The sequence below is a fragment of the Tachyglossus aculeatus genome, chromosome 5 (genome assembly GCF_015852505.1).
Source record: "Tachyglossus aculeatus isolate mTacAcu1 chromosome 5, mTacAcu1.pri, whole genome shotgun sequence".
Classification (NCBI taxonomy): Eukaryota; Metazoa; Chordata; class Mammalia; order Monotremata; family Tachyglossidae; genus Tachyglossus; species Tachyglossus aculeatus.
Window position 1 is genome coordinate 60353571 of NC_052070.1, and position 19737 is coordinate 60373307.

The 19737-nt window shown below is 45.6% G+C and overlaps 1 protein-coding gene and 1 non-coding gene across 5 annotated transcripts in view; one reads left to right on the forward strand and one right to left on the reverse strand.

Moving 5' to 3' along the window:
* Positions 1-19737, reverse strand: part of PRKCZ (protein kinase C zeta) — a 219688-nt gene that overhangs the window by 52360 nt on the left and 147591 nt on the right. For all 4 annotated transcript variants that reach the window (XM_038746338.1, XM_038746339.1, XM_038746341.1 and 1 more), the window contains 5 exons: positions 14242-14373; positions 13409-13490; positions 12780-12832; positions 5168-5356; positions 3316-3413 (listed from right to left, as the gene is read on the reverse strand). In XM_038746338.1, the coding sequence (XP_038602266.1) occupies positions 3316-3413; positions 5168-5356; positions 12780-12832; positions 13409-13490; positions 14242-14373 (554 nt within the window). The remainder of the gene's footprint in view (positions 1-3315; positions 3414-5167; positions 5357-12779; positions 12833-13408; positions 13491-14241; positions 14374-19737) is intronic.
* On the forward strand, positions 16342-16479 carry LOC119929416. The gene has a single exon (XR_005451541.1). It is a non-coding gene; the product is annotated as a small nucleolar RNA SNORA7 (small nucleolar RNA).

Consider the following 19737-nt stretch of genomic DNA (forward strand, 5'->3'; position numbering starts at 1 on the left):
TCTGCCACTTGTCTGCTGTGTGACCTTGGGCAAGTTACTTCACTTCTCTGGGCCTGAGTTACCTCATCTGTAAAATGGGGATTGAGATTGTGAGCCCCACGTGGGACAGGGACTGTGTCAAACCTAAGTTCCCAGTGACCCAGTGGCCATCATCACTGGGTGACTGGGTGACACTGGGTGACTGGGTGACACTCTCATGTTCTTTCTGCCTTGCTTTCTCACCTCTGACCCGCTAATTTGCTTGTATCCACCCCAGTGCTTAGTACAATGTGTGGCACATAGTAAGCGCTTAATAAATACCATAATTATTAAGCTGAAGGTCACACAGCAGACAGGTGGCAGAGCCAGGATTAGAACCCAGGTCTTTCTGACTCTCAAGCCTGTGTTTTATCCACTAGGCTGCACTGCTTCTGGTTGCCCTGGCTTCCTCACGCTGAACAGTTTGGACAGATGAGATGGGGAGCACACGCACAGCTGATGAGATGCCATTCATTGGTACGGAGGAGGGACACCATGACTGCGCTCTAACGCTCACACCCCTACCAGTCCGCAACAGCCAGGGAAGGAGGAGGCGGGGAGAGAGCTATAGTTATCGGATCACCCCGAGTTCTGAAAGGGAACAAACTCTGTTCACTTAAAGTGGTGCCGGGGAGGACCAGTTTCCCAAAAACGTTGCCAAGTTTACATGAAGGCTGCTGCCACTTTATCTAACAACTTTCTATTCAGCCTTGCAAGTCAACAATGTTACACTGGCTCACTTCTTTCACTCCCTCAGGCAGTTTCCTGCTTTTGTTGGATTCCCCTGTGAAGTCATAATGGTGTATTTGTGACATTACAATCATTGCTATGGCAACCCACTCATGTCATAAACACAGTAGTCCAGGTTCGTTGCAGAACCAGGCAGGAAAGCCAAGCTGGAGGAGACAGAAATCTTTATTCAAGTATATAATTATCTTTAGTGCTCAAGGCAACCCTAGAAAATCCTGGCTAAGTACACCCACACAAAAAGAAACTAGTTCTGTTATATGGTACTCTCCCCAACGATCAGTACAGTGTTGTGCATATAGTAAGTACTCAATAAATACAATTGATTGACTGAAGGAATGAATCGTTTGGTGACATTCTCCCCACTGTCCCAACTCTCCCTTTAACAGGTACAGTGAAGGATTTCTAAGAGCCTCCGGTATGCTAAGTGGGTAGTTGAGGGAGAGAAAAGTACTTGGGTATGAGAGGAATGCACAGGGTTTCCCTTTTTTCCCCCCAGAGGCCTCATGGGCCCCTGGCCACAGTGTTGCAGCCCCCTCCATTTTATTCCCATGGGTCAGCACCTTCTGACCAAGCAGGCCGAGCCGCCCTTCCGGAAATTCGACAATACGTGGATCTTCCGCCGGACTGGGTGTCAGTGGAACCAGTCTCTGGCTGGCCATCATCACTGGGTGACTGGGCAACACTCTCATGCTCTTTCTGCCTTGCTTTCTCACCTCTGACCAGCTAAATGGATCTTGGTGAAAGTGAATAGAACATACTGGAATTGGAGGGGAGGGTGAGAAAGAGAGACTAAAAAAGGAAGGGGGAGAGAAAGAGGGAGAGAGAGAGGGAGACAGAAAGAGAGGACAGAGGAGAGGAAGCCTCTCCTCTATATTAAGAATAATTACAATAATTGCGGTATTTGTTAAGCGCTTACTATGTGCCAGGCACTGTACTAACCACTGGGGTGGATAAGAGCAATTGGGTTGGATACAGATCCTGTCCCACGTGGGACTCACAGCCTCAATCTTCATTTTACAGATGAGGCAACTGAGGCCCAGAGAAGTGAAGTGACCTGCTCAAGGTCAAATAGCAGACAAGCGGTGGAGCCAGGATTAGAACACGTGACCTTCTTACTCCCAGGCCCATGCTTTAGCCGCTACTCCATGCTGAAGAAGCAGTCCCTCGCCTCTTCAGAAGGCATCTTATCCCAGCCTTTGTCACAAACAGCGCAATGCTGGATCGCGAGGAATTTAAATCCTACAAGGGAAATTCGCTTTCACGTAGCCCCTGTGGATAGGCTCTTCAGAGCCCATGGCGAAGGAACAGAGTCTCCAATAAACAGGGGATTGATACCCACCTTTTGGCGGTTCTCCGGATCCCCCAGGTTTCCAGTCATCAAACCGGGAACCATAAGGTTTCCCACAAGCACGCAAGACAAGGAAGCACAATGGGCCCTCCAGATGTTTCAGACTTTTTAGAAAGGGAAGCCACTTAAATCGGGGAAGTGTGTGCTGGACCTAGAAGTCGAACCACGGTTAACTTGCTGCATTTGCGTGCCATTTTATAGGCTTCAAGGCACGAATGGGGCCAAGCAGGACAGATTCATGCCATCCAGTAAACACGACTCCTAGAGACACCCGGCAACTGAGAACACCTCAGAATCCATTGACTATTCTCCAAAACTAGCACACTTTTCTCAACTTTTCCTGCTGTTGGCAGTCTCCCATGGAACAGAGAACAGAGGAAATCATGGAGAAAATCATGTACTGTATTTACTAGAGTATACGTGCAATATTCTTTTTAAGCATCTTTTAATGGGAACAGTGAATGATCTTTAAGAGTCCAAATAAGCAAAGGAGAGTAGAGGGTGCAGACGAAAGAGAGACACATTATTCTAACAGCTCGGCTGCCACCTCGGTGCCAGGCTTTTTTTTAGACACAATTTCTCTGTGCCTCAATTTCCTCAGCTGCAAGATGGGGATTCAATACCCATTCTCCCTCCTCCTCAGACTGTGAGCCCCGTGTCCGACCTGCTTAATCTGTATCTATCCCAGCTCTTGGAACAGTGCTTGGCACAGAGTAAGCGTTTAGCAAATACCATAAAAAGCCAAAACCAAACTTCTTTTCCTGAAAAACTGTTTCTTACAGTCCAGTAAATACGGTACACAGTCAACGATCCAAGTAGCTTTGGCGAAAAGCAAGCCTATGACATTATCTTTCCAACGAAGCGAATCACTGAGTCAATTAACAGCAATCATAGGAACAAATAAAGGGAGTCCTCATTCTAAACTTAGACTGTGGCTACATCGTTTTTCCCTTGATCAGTAAGCCGGATCAATAGGCGGACCACATTAGCATCCACTAAGAGAGAGAGAGTGGGGCCTTGTGGCTTTGAAAGAGGCCCTCCGCTTTTCCGAGAATTCAGCAGTGGGAGCCTGTCTTCTCCCTCCTTGCTCACCCGCTGGGGCTCTCCGTCTTCAGCAAAGCACCCCGGGCAGACAAAGCCACGAGCGACACATTCTCCGGGAACCATGAGTCCCCCACCCCCCAACAACCGCCTCTTACCGACTGGTCGTTTGGAAGCAGGAATGTAAACCGACAAGGAATGGGTTACTGGATGCCTGTTCAAAGACGTGTTTCTCTGTTTGCACCCAATCGATATCCTGAAATAGAAATTGCCAAGAATTAGGGAGGTTTTGGGACATCCTAAAAATTTTCTACAGAAAAAGAGTTGGGGGGGTGGGGGTGGCGGGTGGCAGGAGGAACGACATCCCAAGTCAGGCTGAGATGACAGACACCCATCGAGCTGATCACCAGAATTAAAGCATCGGCAGAATCTTGTCATTCTCTAGGGGAAAATTGTGTTCTCCCTTATCAAATCCCGCATCATCAGCTGATGTCAAAGACAGCGGTCTGGTTAATGTCCTCCAGAGAAAGGAAAGGAGGATGACTCCCCTCTTTTGCCATTTGCTGGAGCGCTGCTTTTCAGGTAAGGTTTTGGACAGTTCTACCCGACCTGGGTTTCAGCTAACACTCACTGATGACTGGATTCCATTTTTAGGTGCAATGGAAGCAAAATCAACGTAAAACATTTCTCCTCAGTGACTCTAACTTTTCAGGATCTCCAAAAATGGGAGCAAATATTTGGGGCTGTTCATTCAGAGGACTGGACGCCTTGAAAGAGACAATTTCAGGAGTGGCCTCTCCTGCCCTTGAGAGGCCGAGGCGCATGGCGCCATGACCAGATAGAGTCAAAATCAGAAGGAAACCCGTTTAGGAACTAGCTAATCCAGCGACTGGGAATGTCAAGGAGGAAGTGGTTTGCTCTTGCTGGAGAAAACGGGTCAGCTTAAGCAGGTCAAAAACTCCATCTCCCAGCCCTGCTCCAATACAGTGACATTTCTGAGGAGAGACAAATCCCTCAAAGACCCCACCAGTGGACTCTCCCAAAGGTTTAATCAGCCTGGCAGTCAGGACAGATGTGCTCCAGGCCCTGCCCGAGCCACCCAACTGCCCTGAGCTTCAATTTCTCTACCTGTGGAGCAGGGACGGAGAAGTAGCGTGGCCCAGTGGAAAGAGCACGGGCTTGGGAGTGAGAGGATGTGGGTTCTAATCCCTGCTCCGCCACTTGTCCGCTATGGGACCTTGGGTAAATCATTTCACCTCCCCGGGCCTTGGTTACTTCATCTACAAAATGGGGATTAAAATTGCGGGGCCCAAGTGGGACAGGGACCGTGTCCAACCTGATTATCTTAATCTACCCCAGTACTTAGAACAGTGTCTGGCACATAGTGACTGCTCAACAAATACCAAAATTATTATACCTGCACCCATCCCTTATGAGGAGATGCATAAGCCACGCGACATAACAAACAGGATGTGCTCTGAATGCATGGGCCCAAACCAAGGTCTCGATCTTTGCCTGATGGAAAGAGCAAGGGACTGGGAGTAAGAGGTCCTGGATTCAAATCCCAGCTCTGGCAATTCCTTGCTTTGTGACCCTGGGCAAGTCACTTCACTTCTCCGTGCCTCAGTCTCCTTATCTGTAATATGTTGTCCCTCCTATGAGCCTCATGTGGGACAGCCACTGTGTCCAACCTGATTATCTTGTATCTAAACCAGCTCTTAGAACAGTGCTTTGACACATAGTAAGCACTTAATAAATGCCATTAATACTATTATTTCTGCAAAAATTAATCTACCCAGTAGGATGACCAGCCGAAAAAGCAATCCCTTTTCCACTAATTTGAGTGGAATCTGAAAGAAGTTTAAGTTGCTAGAAATAATGGAAACAACTCCCTACTTTGAGAAAATTCACAAACCCACTACACTTAGAATTCAGAATTTTAAGTTGACTGGAGATTTTAAATCTCCTCCAGGGACCAGAAGGGAAGTTTTACCTGTAAAGGATACTTACTTCATCATCGTGGACTAATTCCTTTTTCACTACTTTCATGGCATAAATTTGATCATTCTTTTTTAACCGCACTAAAAGTACTTTGGCATAGCTTCCACGTCCAATAACTCTGATTAGGTCAAAGTCCTGCAGCCCAAGGCCCTGAGATATTTTAATTCCATCCATTCCATCGATAACTGGCTTAATATCCTTTAAAAGAAAAACAAAACAAAATGGAAAGACTTTGAAGAGTGCCAAGAAGCATGCCACAGTCACTTGAATTAACCAACAGAGAGGCAGTTGGTCTCTTAATCTTGGTCAGACTGGTTGGTACGCGGCATCTTTCGAAACAAAGTGCAATACACCTGCCCCAAGACTCTCCCCTCCATATCGGCCCAATTAACACTGCTTTGTTATGGTACTGCTGAAGGGCTAGCGAACATCCCTTTCTAACTTGGACTGTGATCCCCATGTGGGACAGGGGCTGTGTCCAGCCTAACATGTTTTTAGCCCAGTGTTTAGAACAGTGTTTGGCATATAGTAAATGCTTATCAAATACCATCATTATTATTATTTTATGGTTTCTAGACTGCAAGCTCAATGTGGGCAGGGAATGTTTGTTTTTGTTGTTATATTGTACTCTCCCAAGCACTTAGTAAAGTGCTTTGCATGCAGGAAGTGATAAATAAATGATCGAATGAAATGAATATAATGAGCCCATTGTTGGATAGGGACCGCCTCTATATGTTGCCGATTTGTACTTCCCAAGTGCTTAGTACAGTGCTCTGCACATAGTAAGTGCTCAATAAATATGACTGAATGAATAAGAAGTACCACTGATTGATCGATCAATAGAAAAGCAGCATGGCTTACTGGAAAGAGCATGGGCCTGGGCCAGAGGACCTGGATTCTAAACCCAGCTCTGCCACTTGACTGCTGTGTGTCTTCGGGCAAATCACTTAACTTCTCTGTGCCACAGTCACCTCTCTGTAAAATAGGGATTATACCCTACTCCTTCCTCCTTAGACCGTGAGCCTCATGTGGGACAGGGACTATGTATAACCTGATTAACTTGTATTTACCTCAGCACTCAGAACAGTACTTGACACAGAGTAAGTGCTTCACAAAGACCATAAGAATCATCTTCACCGTCATCATTTCACTTAAGAGGCACATTTTCAGGACCAGAATGATAGCATTAATAGGGGGAAGTAGGCTGAGATAATGTATCTGTTTATTGTTATGTTGTACTCTCCCAAGGCCTTAGTAATAATAATAATAATTACGGTATTTGTTAAGCACTTAGTATGTGCCAGGCATTGTACTAAGTGCTGGGGTGGATACAGGCAGACCGAATCCCTGTCCCACATGGGGCTCACAGTCTCAATCCCCATTTTACAGATGAGATAACTGAGGCATAGAGAAGTGAAGCGACTTGCCCAAGTTCACACAGTAGGCGCTCAATAAATATGACTGAATGGACAATTCAAACTGACTCAGTTGACCTGGGTGGTGCTATCCGGAACTCTAGATTGTCTGCTTGGCTTACCCAGCTGGGGAGGCTAGAAAAACTCTGCTTTGGGCAAGTTCCCCTTAGCAAAAGTCACAGTGCCAAACTCCTGGTGTGTAGGATAAACATTCAGAATCACAACAGGGATCATTTTTTTAAAAGATCGTAAAGGAATGGCTCAGTCATCACTCAATCAGTACTATTTACCGAGCACCTACAGCACCGAACTAAATGCCTGGGAGAGTACAAGCCAACAGAGTCGGTAGATACTATCCCTGCCTGCAGGGAGCTGACAATCTAGTGCAGTTTTGTTAAAATTGGGAATTAATTCTAGCACTGACGTTAGTCTGGGTGGGGCAGGAAGAAGAGGGGCATTTCAAGGTGTTGGACAAAAATGGCAGGGAATTGCAGTACTTTCAGAGAGGAAGCATAATAATGAGATGGCATAAGCTATCCCTTTGAGTTGGAAGTGAACGCTCATCGTACTACTCAAGACAGTTCCTTTGACAAGGATTTCCTTTGCAATGGCTTTCCTCAGAATGAAACCTCAGGGTCAATCCAGTGAATGAATGATCTTTGTTGAGTGCTTACTACGTGCAAAACACTGTACTAAGTGCTCAGGAGAGTATAATGCAACAGAGTCAGTAGACACATTCCCCACCCACACAGCGAGCTTATAGTGAATGAACCCAAAGCCCATTCATTTAGATCGAAAGTTTCTCTGCTTGATTGTACTCCAATGCAGAGACCAAGTCTTCTACCTCAACTGCAGTTTTTCAAGTACTTAGTACAGTGCACTGCTCAAAAAATACTACTGATTGATTTATGGGCCTTCACAATCTCAAATCGAGGACCTTCTGAGAGTATCAGAGAAGCAGTATAGCACAGTGGAATAAGCACAGATCTGGGAGCCAGATGATCTAATCCCAGCTCCCGCACTTGTCTGCTGTGTGATCTTGGGCAAGTGGTAGTGTGGTCTGGTGGATACAGCACAGGTCTGGGAGTTAGAAAGATGTGGGTTCTCATCTCGGTTCCTCCACTTGTCTGCTGTGTGACTTTGGGCAAGTTGCTCAAATTCTCAGTGCTTCAGTTACCTCATCTGTAAAATGGGGATTAAGCCCATGTAAGGCAGGAACTGTGTCCAACCAACTTGATTTGTGTAATTTATTATACCTTCAATTTATTTATTTATTTATATTAATGCTTGTCACCCCCTCTAGATTGTAAGCTCATTGTGGGCAGGGAATGTGTCTATTTATTGTTATTTTGTACTCTCCCAAGTGCTTAGTATAGCACACTGCACACAATAAGCACTCAATAATTAAGCACTCAATAAATATGACTCAATGAACTTGATTAGCTTGTATCTACTCCAGTCCTTAGAACAGTCTGTGGCAGATAGGAAGCACTTAACAAATACCATTATTGTTATTATTACTACTACTACTTCTCTGTGCCTCAGTTCCTTGCAACTGCAAAATGGGGATTCAATACCCGTATACCCTGTGAGCTCCATTAGGGACCTGAATACCTTGTATCTACCCCAACACATAGTATACCTCGACAAATACCCCAATTATCATTATTCTTATGAGAAGACGTATTTCTTTCTAAAGCATTGAAGAGCAGAAACCACAAGACACACCCCATAAAGTTCTCCCTCATAAATATAAGGAAAACACCGGGTGAAGTGAATCCAACTCATCGGAACCCAACTTTATAAAGAGGCAGCACCTTGCAGGACTCCAAATAATAATAATAATAATAATAATAATAATAATAATAATAATAATAATAATATTTGTTAAGCGCTTATTATGTGTCAAGCACTCTTCTAACTGCAGAGGTGGATACCAGCTAATCAGATTGGGCACAGTCCATGTCCCACATGGGGCTTCCAGTCTTAATCCCCATTTTACAGTTGAGGTCGCTGAGGCCCAGAGAATTGAAGTGATTTGCCCAAGGTCACACAGCAGACAAGTGGTGGAGCCAGGATTAGAACCCAGGTCCTTCTAACTCCCAGGCCTGTGCTCTATCCACTAGGCCACACTGCTTCCCTATAGGCTCTTCCAAATGGGCCTGTATAAATGGACCCTGAAAGAAGAAAGAGGCTGCAGGTAGTTCTCCTACAATGTGAGTAAAAATGAGGCATTTGGGGGTAGAATTGGGCAATAAAAACAGGGGGCATGTTCTTCCGACAACTATATCAGTCTTCCTGTTGTTGGATCTTTCTCTGCCTCCCACTCACTAACTGAGAACCTGCCTTGAGGCTTTGTCCTGGGTCCCCTTCCCTTCTCATGCCAATCCATAGTATTTATTGAGTGCTTACTGTGTGCAGAGCACTGTGCTGAGCGCTTTGGAGAGTCCAACAGAACAGAGTTGGTAGACACTGTTCCCTGCCCAGAGGAAGCTTATAGTCTAGAGGACGTGGCACCCATTCCCTTGGGGTGCTCACCTATTCCCTGGAATTAACTATTGCCTCTAGATAAAGGATTCTTAAATCTACCTCACCAGCCCCAACCTCTCTCCTTCTCTGGATTCTTGCATTTCCTCCTGCCTCCAACATATTTCCCCAGGGATATCCTGTAGCACCTCAAGCTTAAAATTAAACACTCACCATCACTACCAAAGCCTCTCCTCCACCTACCTTTCCCATTCATTTGCTTTTATTTATCGAGCACTTACTGTGTGCAGAGTACTGTACTGAGTGCTTGGGAGTGTACACTAGAACAATAAACTGACACACTCCCTGCTGCAACGAGCTTACAGTCTAGAAGATGAGCTTCACCTCTGACAATATCACCATCCTTCCAGCCAAGTCCACGACCGGGGCATTATCCCTGATTCCTCCCTCTTTTTCAACCCCCTTATTCAGCCTGCTGTCAAATCCTGTTGTTTCTTCCTCAGTGACATTTCCAGAATCCGCCCCATCCCCTCCTTACAAAGGCTGATCCAAGCTCTTATCATACCCCAACTTGACTAGTGCATCAATCCTCTCACTGATCTCCCTGCTTTCAGTCTCTTCCCTTTTTCAATCCATATTTCACTTTCCTTCCTGGGCTGTTTTTTCTAAAATGACATGACATAGTGCACACATCTCCCCACTCATCAAAAACCTCCCAAGGTTGCCTATTCCTTTCTGCATCAAGCAAAAACTCCTGACCACTGGCTTTCAAGCCCACCGGCTCTTTACCCTCTCCTTTCCCGCTACATCTTGGCTCGAACTCTTCGTTCCCCTCTCAGTTTTGCCTACTATTTATGTCTAGTTCTGGTTCTCCTGCTGCTTACCTCTTGGCTCATGCCCTTTCCCTTGCCTGGAACTCTTCCCTACTTCAAGTTTGACAGCCCACAGCCCTCCCCATTTTAAATGCTTTTCTGGACCCACATCTCTTCCAGGAGGCCTTCCCCAAACACACTCCCCTGCTTAGATCTCTCCTACAGACTCTGCAGCACTTCAGCACTATCTAGACATACAAATACAATTCGGTTCCATAAGCTGTTCCTTGAATACCTGCCCAATTTTCTTTCTTCTTTTGATCAACCGATTAATCAAAGGAACTTAACAAGCACTTTCTGTGTGCAGAGCACTGTACTTGGGAGAATACAACGGTGTTGGTAGACATGTTACCTACACATAATGAGCTCACGGTCTAGAGGATCTGTAAAGAAGAAAAGCAGCTGCTTGGAGAAGCAGCATGGCCTAGCGGCTAGAGCACGGGCCCGGGAGTCGGGAGTCAGAAGGACATGGGTTCAAATCCCGCCTCCGCCACTTGTCTGCCGTGTTACCTTCGGCAAGTCCTTCACTTCTCTGTGCCTCAGTTACCTCATCTGTAAAATGGGGATTGAGACTATGAGCCCGATGTGGGACAGGGACTGTGTCCAACCCAATTTGCTTGTATCTCCCCAGTGTTTAGTACAGTGCCTGGCACATAGAAAGCGCCTACCAAATACCACAATTATTATTATTAATAAAGTATTTTCACATTTGTCTTCCTTGCTAGATAGTAAATTCCTTGAGGGCAAGGGATCACACCTACTAATTCTCCTGTACTCTCTCAAGGGCATAGCTCAGTGTTGTACCAGAGAAGACACTCAGTAGGTATCCCTGATTTGTACTGCACACTTTAGTACTGGAAGAAGCACCTGTAAGCACATGTGCAGTACCAGCACCGGTTAAAAGGAAAGAGCGATAATGCGACTTTTCTGTCACGTGGGGTTCTCTCAGAATGCCACTCCCATATAGTAGGACAACTGACTATACGGGCAAAAGGTTAGAAGACAGGAAGCTGAATCTTTGACCTTCGCATGTTGTCACCCTTCTCTGTCTGAAGGCCATTAGGTGAGGACATATTTAGAAAACGCTGAGGAGCTCCAGGGTCAAAGCTAGTCACGTGTCTCTCGGTTTAATTTGACATTAAGCCTCCAGAGTCAAGTAAATCCAGATTTATGAGGGGAAAGAAGGAGGTAAGGAGGGAGGGAAGGATAATGGGAAGGAGCGGTTAGCATCCAGGTTCAGAGCAAAGATCCTGAAGTGTGAATGAGTGCAGGAGGATAAAAACAGCAGCGGAGAAAGCCGGGGATAAGGGAAGGTTAACCAAAAGAGTAAGTTTCCACTCAGTACAGAGACATGCCTAGATCATAGGAAGTTCCAGAAAATAAAATGAATAGGGAAATTCTTAAGTAATAACAATAATAATTGTGGTATTTGTTATGTGCTTTCTAAGTACTGGGCACTAGGGTGGATACAAGCAAATCAGGTTGGGCACAATCTCTGTCCCACAAGGGGCTCACAGACTAAATCTCCATTTCACAGATGAGGTAACTGAGGCCCAGAGAAGTAAAGTGACTTGCCCAAGGTCACACAGCAGACAAGTGACAGAGCCAGGATTAGAACTCATAACCTTCTGTCAGGCCCATGTCACCATTTAGGTCTACTGTCAATCAATCAGCCAATCAGTGGCATTTATTGAGCACTTACTGGGTGCAGAGCACTATACCAAGCACTTGGCAAAGAATTATAGAACTGGTGGACATGATTCCTATTCATTACACTAAGTGGCATAGAATTGGGGTTTGTTCATTCATTCATTCATATTTATTGGGCACTTACTGTGTGCAAAGCACTGTACTAAGCTCTTGGGAGAGTACAATATAACAACAGACACATTCCTGCCCACAACAAGCTCACAGTCTAGATGGGGAGATGGACATTAATATAAATAGATAAATAAATAAATTACAGAGCTATAGAAATACATACATATGTGCTGTGGGATAGGAGGATGCATGAAGGAGCAAGTAAGAGCGGCACAGAAGGGAGTGGGAGAAGAGAAGAGGAGGGCTTAGTCAAGGCTTCTTGGAGTAGATGTGCCTTTAATAAGGTTTTAAAGTCAGGGAGAGCAATTATCTGCCTGATATACGGGAGAGGGTTCCAGGCCAGAAGTAGGATGTGGGTGAGAGGTCGGCGACAAGATAGACGAGATGGAGGCACAGTGAGAAGGTTGGCATTAGAGGAGCCAAGTGTGCGGGTTGGGTTGAAGTAGAAGAGTAGTGAGGTGAAGTACAAAAGGCAAGGTGATTAAGTGCTTTAAAACCAAGCAGTTTTTGTTTGATGTGGAGGTGGATGGGCAACCACTGGAGTTTCTTGAGGAGGGGGGAATCATGGTCTGAACATTTTTGAAGGAAAATGATCAGGCAACAGAATAGAGTATAGACAGGAGTGAGGAGAGACAGAAGGCAGGGAGGTCAGCAAGGAGGCTGATTTAATAATCAAGGTAGAATAGGATAAATGCGTGCATTAATGTGGAGACAGTTTGAATGGAGAGGAAAGGGAGGGTTTCGGCGATGTTGTGAAGGTAGAACTGACAGGATTTAGTGATGGTTGTAACTTAGTTGTATTTAGTGGTTGTACCTTGTAGGTCTCTTGTATTGTGGACTGAGCACCCAGTACAATGCCCTGCAGTCAACTAGGCAGAACCCTGTACTGGACGCTTAGGAGGTTTTAATCAAAGTGGAGGATACAGTCCCTTGTCCTGGAAGACTACAGAGGTTGAAAGACAATCCTAGTGATGAGGATACCAGTGAAGAGGAAAGTGTATTAAAGCCTGATTTTTCCCAGCTTACCTCAGAATCATCTTTAATGGTGTCATGTTTCCGGGTTGATGAAATATAAGGAACTGGTGAAGGAAAGCGGAGACAGAATCCGTGAGTTTTCGAGACCAATTCCAGAAAATCCCCGGGAAATACTGGGCTTTAGGATTGGTAGAGGGTTGCTACCAGCTGGTCCCTGCCATGCTCTCCACATCCGCCTCCTCAGGAGGGGAAGGGATGAGTCTCCGAGCTTAGAGCAGCAGTGGCCGGGCACCAGAGTCCAGAACTGGGAGCAGGGCAGAATTGGGTCAAAATTCCTGATGAATCCCCAAAAGCCCACCCAGGAGAGGATTCCCCTTCCAAGATCGGACAAGAGCACCGTGATCCAGCTCAACCCGCTGGGGCCACCCAACACCCAAGTGAAACGTTTCAGAGCCTCTCACGGAGGGGATTGCTCGCTCAGATTGAGCAGTCACCGGGTAACCGATCTGAAAAAACAAAAAAGCCAACCAATTCACCCGTTGCATTGCCACAGAGGATGGGAGGGTGGGCTTTGAGGTGGCTTTTCTTCAGTGGGAGGATGAGAGGAAATCACAAAACATGTTCTTCAGAACAGAGGAAGCGGTGACCCACTCCCACACCAAGGAGGCCAAAATACCTACTTCCGTCAGTATCTTCTGAAGGGAGGTCAACTTCATCGTTTTTAGCGTCTATTTGAGGCTCTTGGGAAGGCATGACCGAATCCTGACAAAAGAGGATCAATCGTGGTCACCAACCAAGGATGGCACTTTCACGCTACCCTGCCTGCCGGACAACTGGGCAAGAAAAGTGGCAACGATGCTCGGTCACGTGACATCAAAGGGTCCGGACACCGAACCCCAGAGCCTGCAAGAAGCAGTGCCTGGAAAGGAGGCCGATAGGACATAAGAAGCGGTTCAGACCTTGCCTCCCCCTGGTTTTGACGAGACTTTCAGAAACAGCAGGTCTTTCGGACACTTCCCCCATGCACTATAGATCAATCTCCTGCTAACGAATGGTTTTTCTTGGAGAGATCCAGATTTTATCATCAACGTAATCATTTCAAAAGCCATCCGAAGGAACACAGTGCCCAACTGCTCTTTTTCCAGCGGGAACAGAAACAGGAAAGTTGACAGAGAGACAATCCGAGACCCTTCCCCAAAATGCCCACATGCTTTGTTTCTCTTGGGGGTGGCGGTGAGGACGGTGGAAAGAGACGCAACTCCAGGCTTGCCCTCCTTAAGCACACGGTTTTTAGGTTCGCTTTTCTAATCTGGGCTAGGATCACCCCTGGCACACACCCCAAGTTATCACGTGGCTGGGCCACCCTCTACACAGGGCCGTTAACTCGAGGCCCCTTGGAAAAGGAGGTTCCTTAGGTGTCAAAAGAGCATTGTGGAGGGCACTGGGGGCAGAGGGAACCCAGGTGGGGAGCACCCCCGGCATCCTACCAGTTGTTCCGGGAACAGGCACTTACCATATGCCTTTTGCAGGTCAGTGGCACCAGGATATGACAACGTTTATGGACCAGCAATTTGCAGTTTATGCACTTGTAGCCTTGCCTTCCGAGACCCCATATCCTTTCACTGCATTGGCCGCAGTATGCTCTCTACAAGGCAAAATGAAAGTTATCTTCCAGATGCATGAGTCTGGTAATGCTCCAGAAACAGAGAGACACACACAGAGAGACAAGAGACAGAGAGAGAACAAGAGAAGATGGCTTTAGAGGGAGAGGGGGGGCTTCCTCAGAGCCAATGGAATGGGTTCTAACTACTACTTTTTTCTGTTGTACTGGCTTTCTGCTTTACTGGGATATTCCATGGGAGCAATGCATTGGTTTCGGGGCCTTTATATCTTCCAACCCCACTGTTTGAATTTACACCTGAAAAACAGAGCATGGGCCTGGAAGTATGGGGACTTGGGGCCTAATCCCAGCTCTGTCACTTGCCTACTGTGTGATGTTGGGCAAGTCACTTAATGATAATAATAATAATTATAGTATTTGTTAAGCGCTATGTGCCAAGCACTGTCCTACACAAGGGAGCAGATACAAGATAATCAGGTTGTCCCACGTGGGGTTCAGTTTTAATCCCCATATTACAGATGAGGTAACTGAAGCACAGGGAAGTGAATTGCCTTGCCCAAGGTCACACAGTACAGAGATGGCAGAGCTGGTATTAGAACCCATGTCCTCAGACTCCCAAGACTGTGCCTACCATGCTCTTTCCACTAAGCCACGCTGCTTCTGTTTTCTTCACTTCTCTGTGCCTCGGTTACCTCATCTGTAAAATGGGGATTAAGACTGTGAGCCCTATGTGGGACTTGACTTGACCAAGGTCACACAGCACACAAGTGTTGGAGCCGAGATTAGAATCCAGGTCCCTCTGACCACCAGGCCTGTGCTCTATCCACTGGGCTACACTGCTTCTCTGTTTTCTGACTCAATGAATAGAGATGACTCAAGTAATTCTCCTCTCTGAGCTTGAGGCTAGGGATAATTTGGCTCGGTGCCCACATAATTGAGCCAAACCAATTTTGTCTGTTTCTCTCATTTTATTTTTACACTCTCTTCACCCATCACTTCCAGTATTGCCTACTAATCGTACCTCACTCACTCTCCCACCGCCAACCCTTCGTTCACGTCATCATGCCTCATTTCTCCCCATCTCCAAAGTCAGCCAGCCAATCGTATTTATTGAGTCCTTACTGTGGGCAGAGTACTCTACTAAGCACTTGGGAGAGTCCAATAAAACAATAAACAGACACACTCCCTGCCTGTAACGAGCTTACAGTCCTCCTGATATCGCACCACCTCAAACCAACAGCCACCTCTGTTTACGTATTCGTTTAAATACATCCATGCTCAGCCTTTGGGAGGATATATATTTACATACATACATACATATATATATATATATATGTATATATATATATGTGTGTGTGTGTGTGCGTATATATATATATATATATATATATATACCCCCAAAGGCTGAAGATGGACGTATCGTTGAATATTAATATATACACAGATATATATATATATATATATATATATATATATGTACTTGCATGACAATAATAATTATGGTATTAGACACTTACAAAGCTCTTACTCTGTGCGAGTACCATACAACAGAGTTGATAGGCACATTCCCTGCCCTCAGAGAGCTTAGTCAAGACAGTGATAGTCATCTCACTGGGACATTGTCATTATAGGCACTAAACCAACATGGTATCCAGACCTAATACCTCTGCCATAGAGATGGGTTTACAGAAGCACTTTCTAGAACTAAATGGCCTGCATTTTAGAGGGACTCTTGGCGGGGGGCATGGGGGGGACACAAATCCCTTAAAAAGTAGGAATCCAGACTGGATGATGCACCAGGGCAGGATCATTAACTGGAGTGCTAACAGCAAAACATATCATTCGATTTACGTCACTTCTCTCCACTTATACTTTTAGATTGTGAGCCCCTTGATGAACAGGAACCATGTCTAATTCCCAACGGGGTATTCTCTCCCAGTCCTAAGTACAGGGCCCTGCACACGGTAAGCATTTATTGATACAACTACTTCTCTCCTCTCAGGATCACAACTGGAGCGTTTCCAATCCTCTACCAGTCTCAACTAAGGGAGGAAGAGTCAAGCAGAGGCATACCCATTCCATTCCTAGCTTGGGCAGTGGCTAGTGAGTGGAAAGCAAACTGCAACAAGTCAGAACTCACCCGTGCTGGGCAGCAGTGACATGGGAGAGAGTCAAGAGTGGAGACTCAAGTTTCCCGCGCGGAAGAAGGCAATGGTAAACCACTTCCGTATTTTGACCAAGAAAACTCTATGGATCCATTACCAGAACGATCGCAGATGGAGGTGGGGTGTTCTGGGGGAGATGTGCCCATGGCGTTGTTATGGGTCGGAGGCGACTCGATAGCATAAGACAAGATACTACTACTGTGTTTCCATCCCAGTTCCTCTTCTTAGGTTCTGGCCACGAACATATGGTTGGGCAAAACAACCAGAAGCAAAGTGGTACAACTGAGAATTCTCCCTCTTTAATAACAGGACTCTCAGTGCGTAAGGTCTACTCATCCAAGTTCGGCAATTGTAAGAAAACCAAAACAGAGTTTGTCGATGACAACGTGAGGGCCCATTTTTCTCTGCACAGTTTATAATCATCTTGTCCCTCAAAATAGATATTTTTAGGTTTTTTTTAAAAAAATTAATAGTATTTTTTAAGCACTTACTATGTGCCATGCACTGTACTAAGCTCTGGGGTAGATAAACGGTAAGCAGGTTGGACAGAGTCCATGTTCCATATGGGGCTTATAGTATTCCCTGTTTTACAGATGAGGTGACTGAGGTGCAGAGAAGTGAAGTGACTTGCCTAAGGTCACCTAGTAGATGAGTGGTGGAGGCGAGATTAGAACACAGGTCCTTCTGACTCTCAGGCCCGGGCTGAAAACAAACTCCCTCCAATACCCCTGCCTCACAGCTAAACACCATTCGGATCCCACAATTGTTCTCCCCTCCTTAAAAGCCTTATGGAAGGCACATCTCCTCCAAGAGGTCTTCCCTGACCAAGTCCTCCTTTCCTCTTCTCCCACTCTCTTCTGCATCGCCCTGACTAGCTCCTTTTATTCATCCCCTCTCCAGCCCTACAGCACTTATGTACATATCAGTCATTTTATGTATTTAAATTCAGATCTGCCTCCCTGCTCTATTCGTTCATTCAATCGTATTTTCATTCAATTGTATTTATTGAGCACTTACTGTGTGCAGAGCACTATACTAAGTGCTTGGGAAGTACAAGTTGGCAACATATAGAGAAGGTCCCTACCCAACAGCGGGCTCACAGTCTAGAAATTTATTGAGTGCTTACTCTGTGCACAGCACTGTACTAAGCACTTGGGAAGAACAATTCAGCAATGAATAGAGACAATCCCTACCCACAGTGGGCTCACAGGTCTAGACTGTAAGCTCACTGTGGGTAGGTAATGTGTCTACCAACTCTGTTATACTGCACTCTCCCAAGCACTTAGTACAGTGTCAGCACACTGTAAGCATTCAATAAATACGATCGATTTATTGATTATCAGTTTTTTCTGATGAGAATATCCACCATTGACCCTCCGGATGAGCTGAATAGGCTCAGAGCTATGCTGTTTCCTCAAAGGAACATTGCCCGAGGATTCACCTGCTGAAGTGGCGTATGAAATTACTTTACCCTGGCAATGGCAAGTGTTTTCAGGAGCTGTTCCATCTACAATTTCAAAAATAAAATTTCAACACATATATATTTTTAAAAACCCATTAAATTTGATCAAGTGGGGATCAAGTTTCCTAGAAATGAGCCAAAGCTGTCCAGTCTAACAGAATCAATCAGTCAGTCAATTAATGGTCTTGAGTGTTTACCGTGTGCAGAGCCCCGTACTAAGCGTGTACATGCTCCCTGCCCACGGGGAGCTTACAATCCAAAGGAGAAGACAGACATTACAATAAATTACAGATATGGACAGAAGCGTTGTGGGGCTGAGGGTGGGGTGAAAATCAAGTGGGTAAAGGGTTGAGATCCAAGAGCTTGGGGGACACAGAAGGGAGAGGGACTAGGGGAAATAAGGGCTTAGTCAGGGAAGGCCTCTTGGAGATATGCTTTTAATACAATTGCCTCATCTGTAAAATTGGGGATTAAGACTGCGAGCCCCGTGTGGGACACGGACTGTGCCCAACACGATTTATTTGCATCCACCCCAGCGCCTAGTTCAGTGCCTGGCAACACAGTAAGTGTTTAGCAAAGACCAGAAAGATTATTATTATACCATTTTGAAGGTGGGGAGAGTGGTGGTCTGTCATATACGTAGTGGGGAGGAGATGCAAAGTAAACTCATGAACGTTGTGAATGAACCACTTAAGGTGTTGTATGGTTATTTTCAAGATTTTTCAATATTCACTTGCCTAAGGCTTCTTGAAGAGTCCCAGGGGGTTTGCCAAATCCACTGAACCCATTCAATTCCTTGAGCAATACAAATAGTGGAATCAAATATTTGTCATTAGGATGAGTAGCAAAGGTATTTATTTTGTGCCAAAAGCACTGAACTGAGCCCTGGGGAAAAATAAAGAGTTGACAAATGGTGGTGGCCCCTGGGCTCCAAGGAGTTCACAATCTAAGAAGCAGAGGTGGGGAAGGGGCTTGGCAACAGACACGCAAGGACAGAAGAAACAGTGAAAATATGAAGCCTACATAAAACAGAAACCCTTCCTTGTCTGCTGTGTGTATCCTTGGGGAAGTCACTTAACTTCTTTATGACTTCAATTTCCTCATCTGTAAAAATGGAGATTCAATCCTCGTCCCTTCTATCTAGATTGTGATCCCCAGGTGGGATGGGTATTGTGTCCAAACTGATAATCTTGTGTCTACCACAGGGGTTAGAATAGTGCTTGGCTACCACAATTATTATAAGAGATGAAGTCAAATACAATCATGATAATATTCTTTGTTAAGTCCTTACCACATGCTAAGCACTTACTAAGTGATGGGGTAGATCCAAGATAATCAGGTTGGACACAGTCCCTGTTGCACACGGCGCTCATAGCCTGAATAGGAGGGAGTTGGAATTGATCCCCATTTTTTAGATGAAGTAAGTGAGGCCCAGAGAAGTTTAGTGACTCACCCAAGGTCACACAAGCAAGCCAGTGGAAGTGGCGTGGCCTAGTGGAAAGAGCACGGGCCTTAGAGCCAGAGGACCTGGGTTCTAATCCCAGCTCTGCGAAGTACTTGCAGTGTGACTTTGGGCAAGTCATTGCTGAAATTCTATTTATTCTTACGGTTGTGACACCTATCTACGTGTTTTGTTGTGTGATATGTCTCCCCTTTCTAGACTGTAAGCCCATTGTTGAGTAGGGACCGTCTCTATATGTTGCTGACTTGTAATTCCCAAGTGCTTAGTACAGTGCTCTGCACATAGTAAGTGCTCAATAA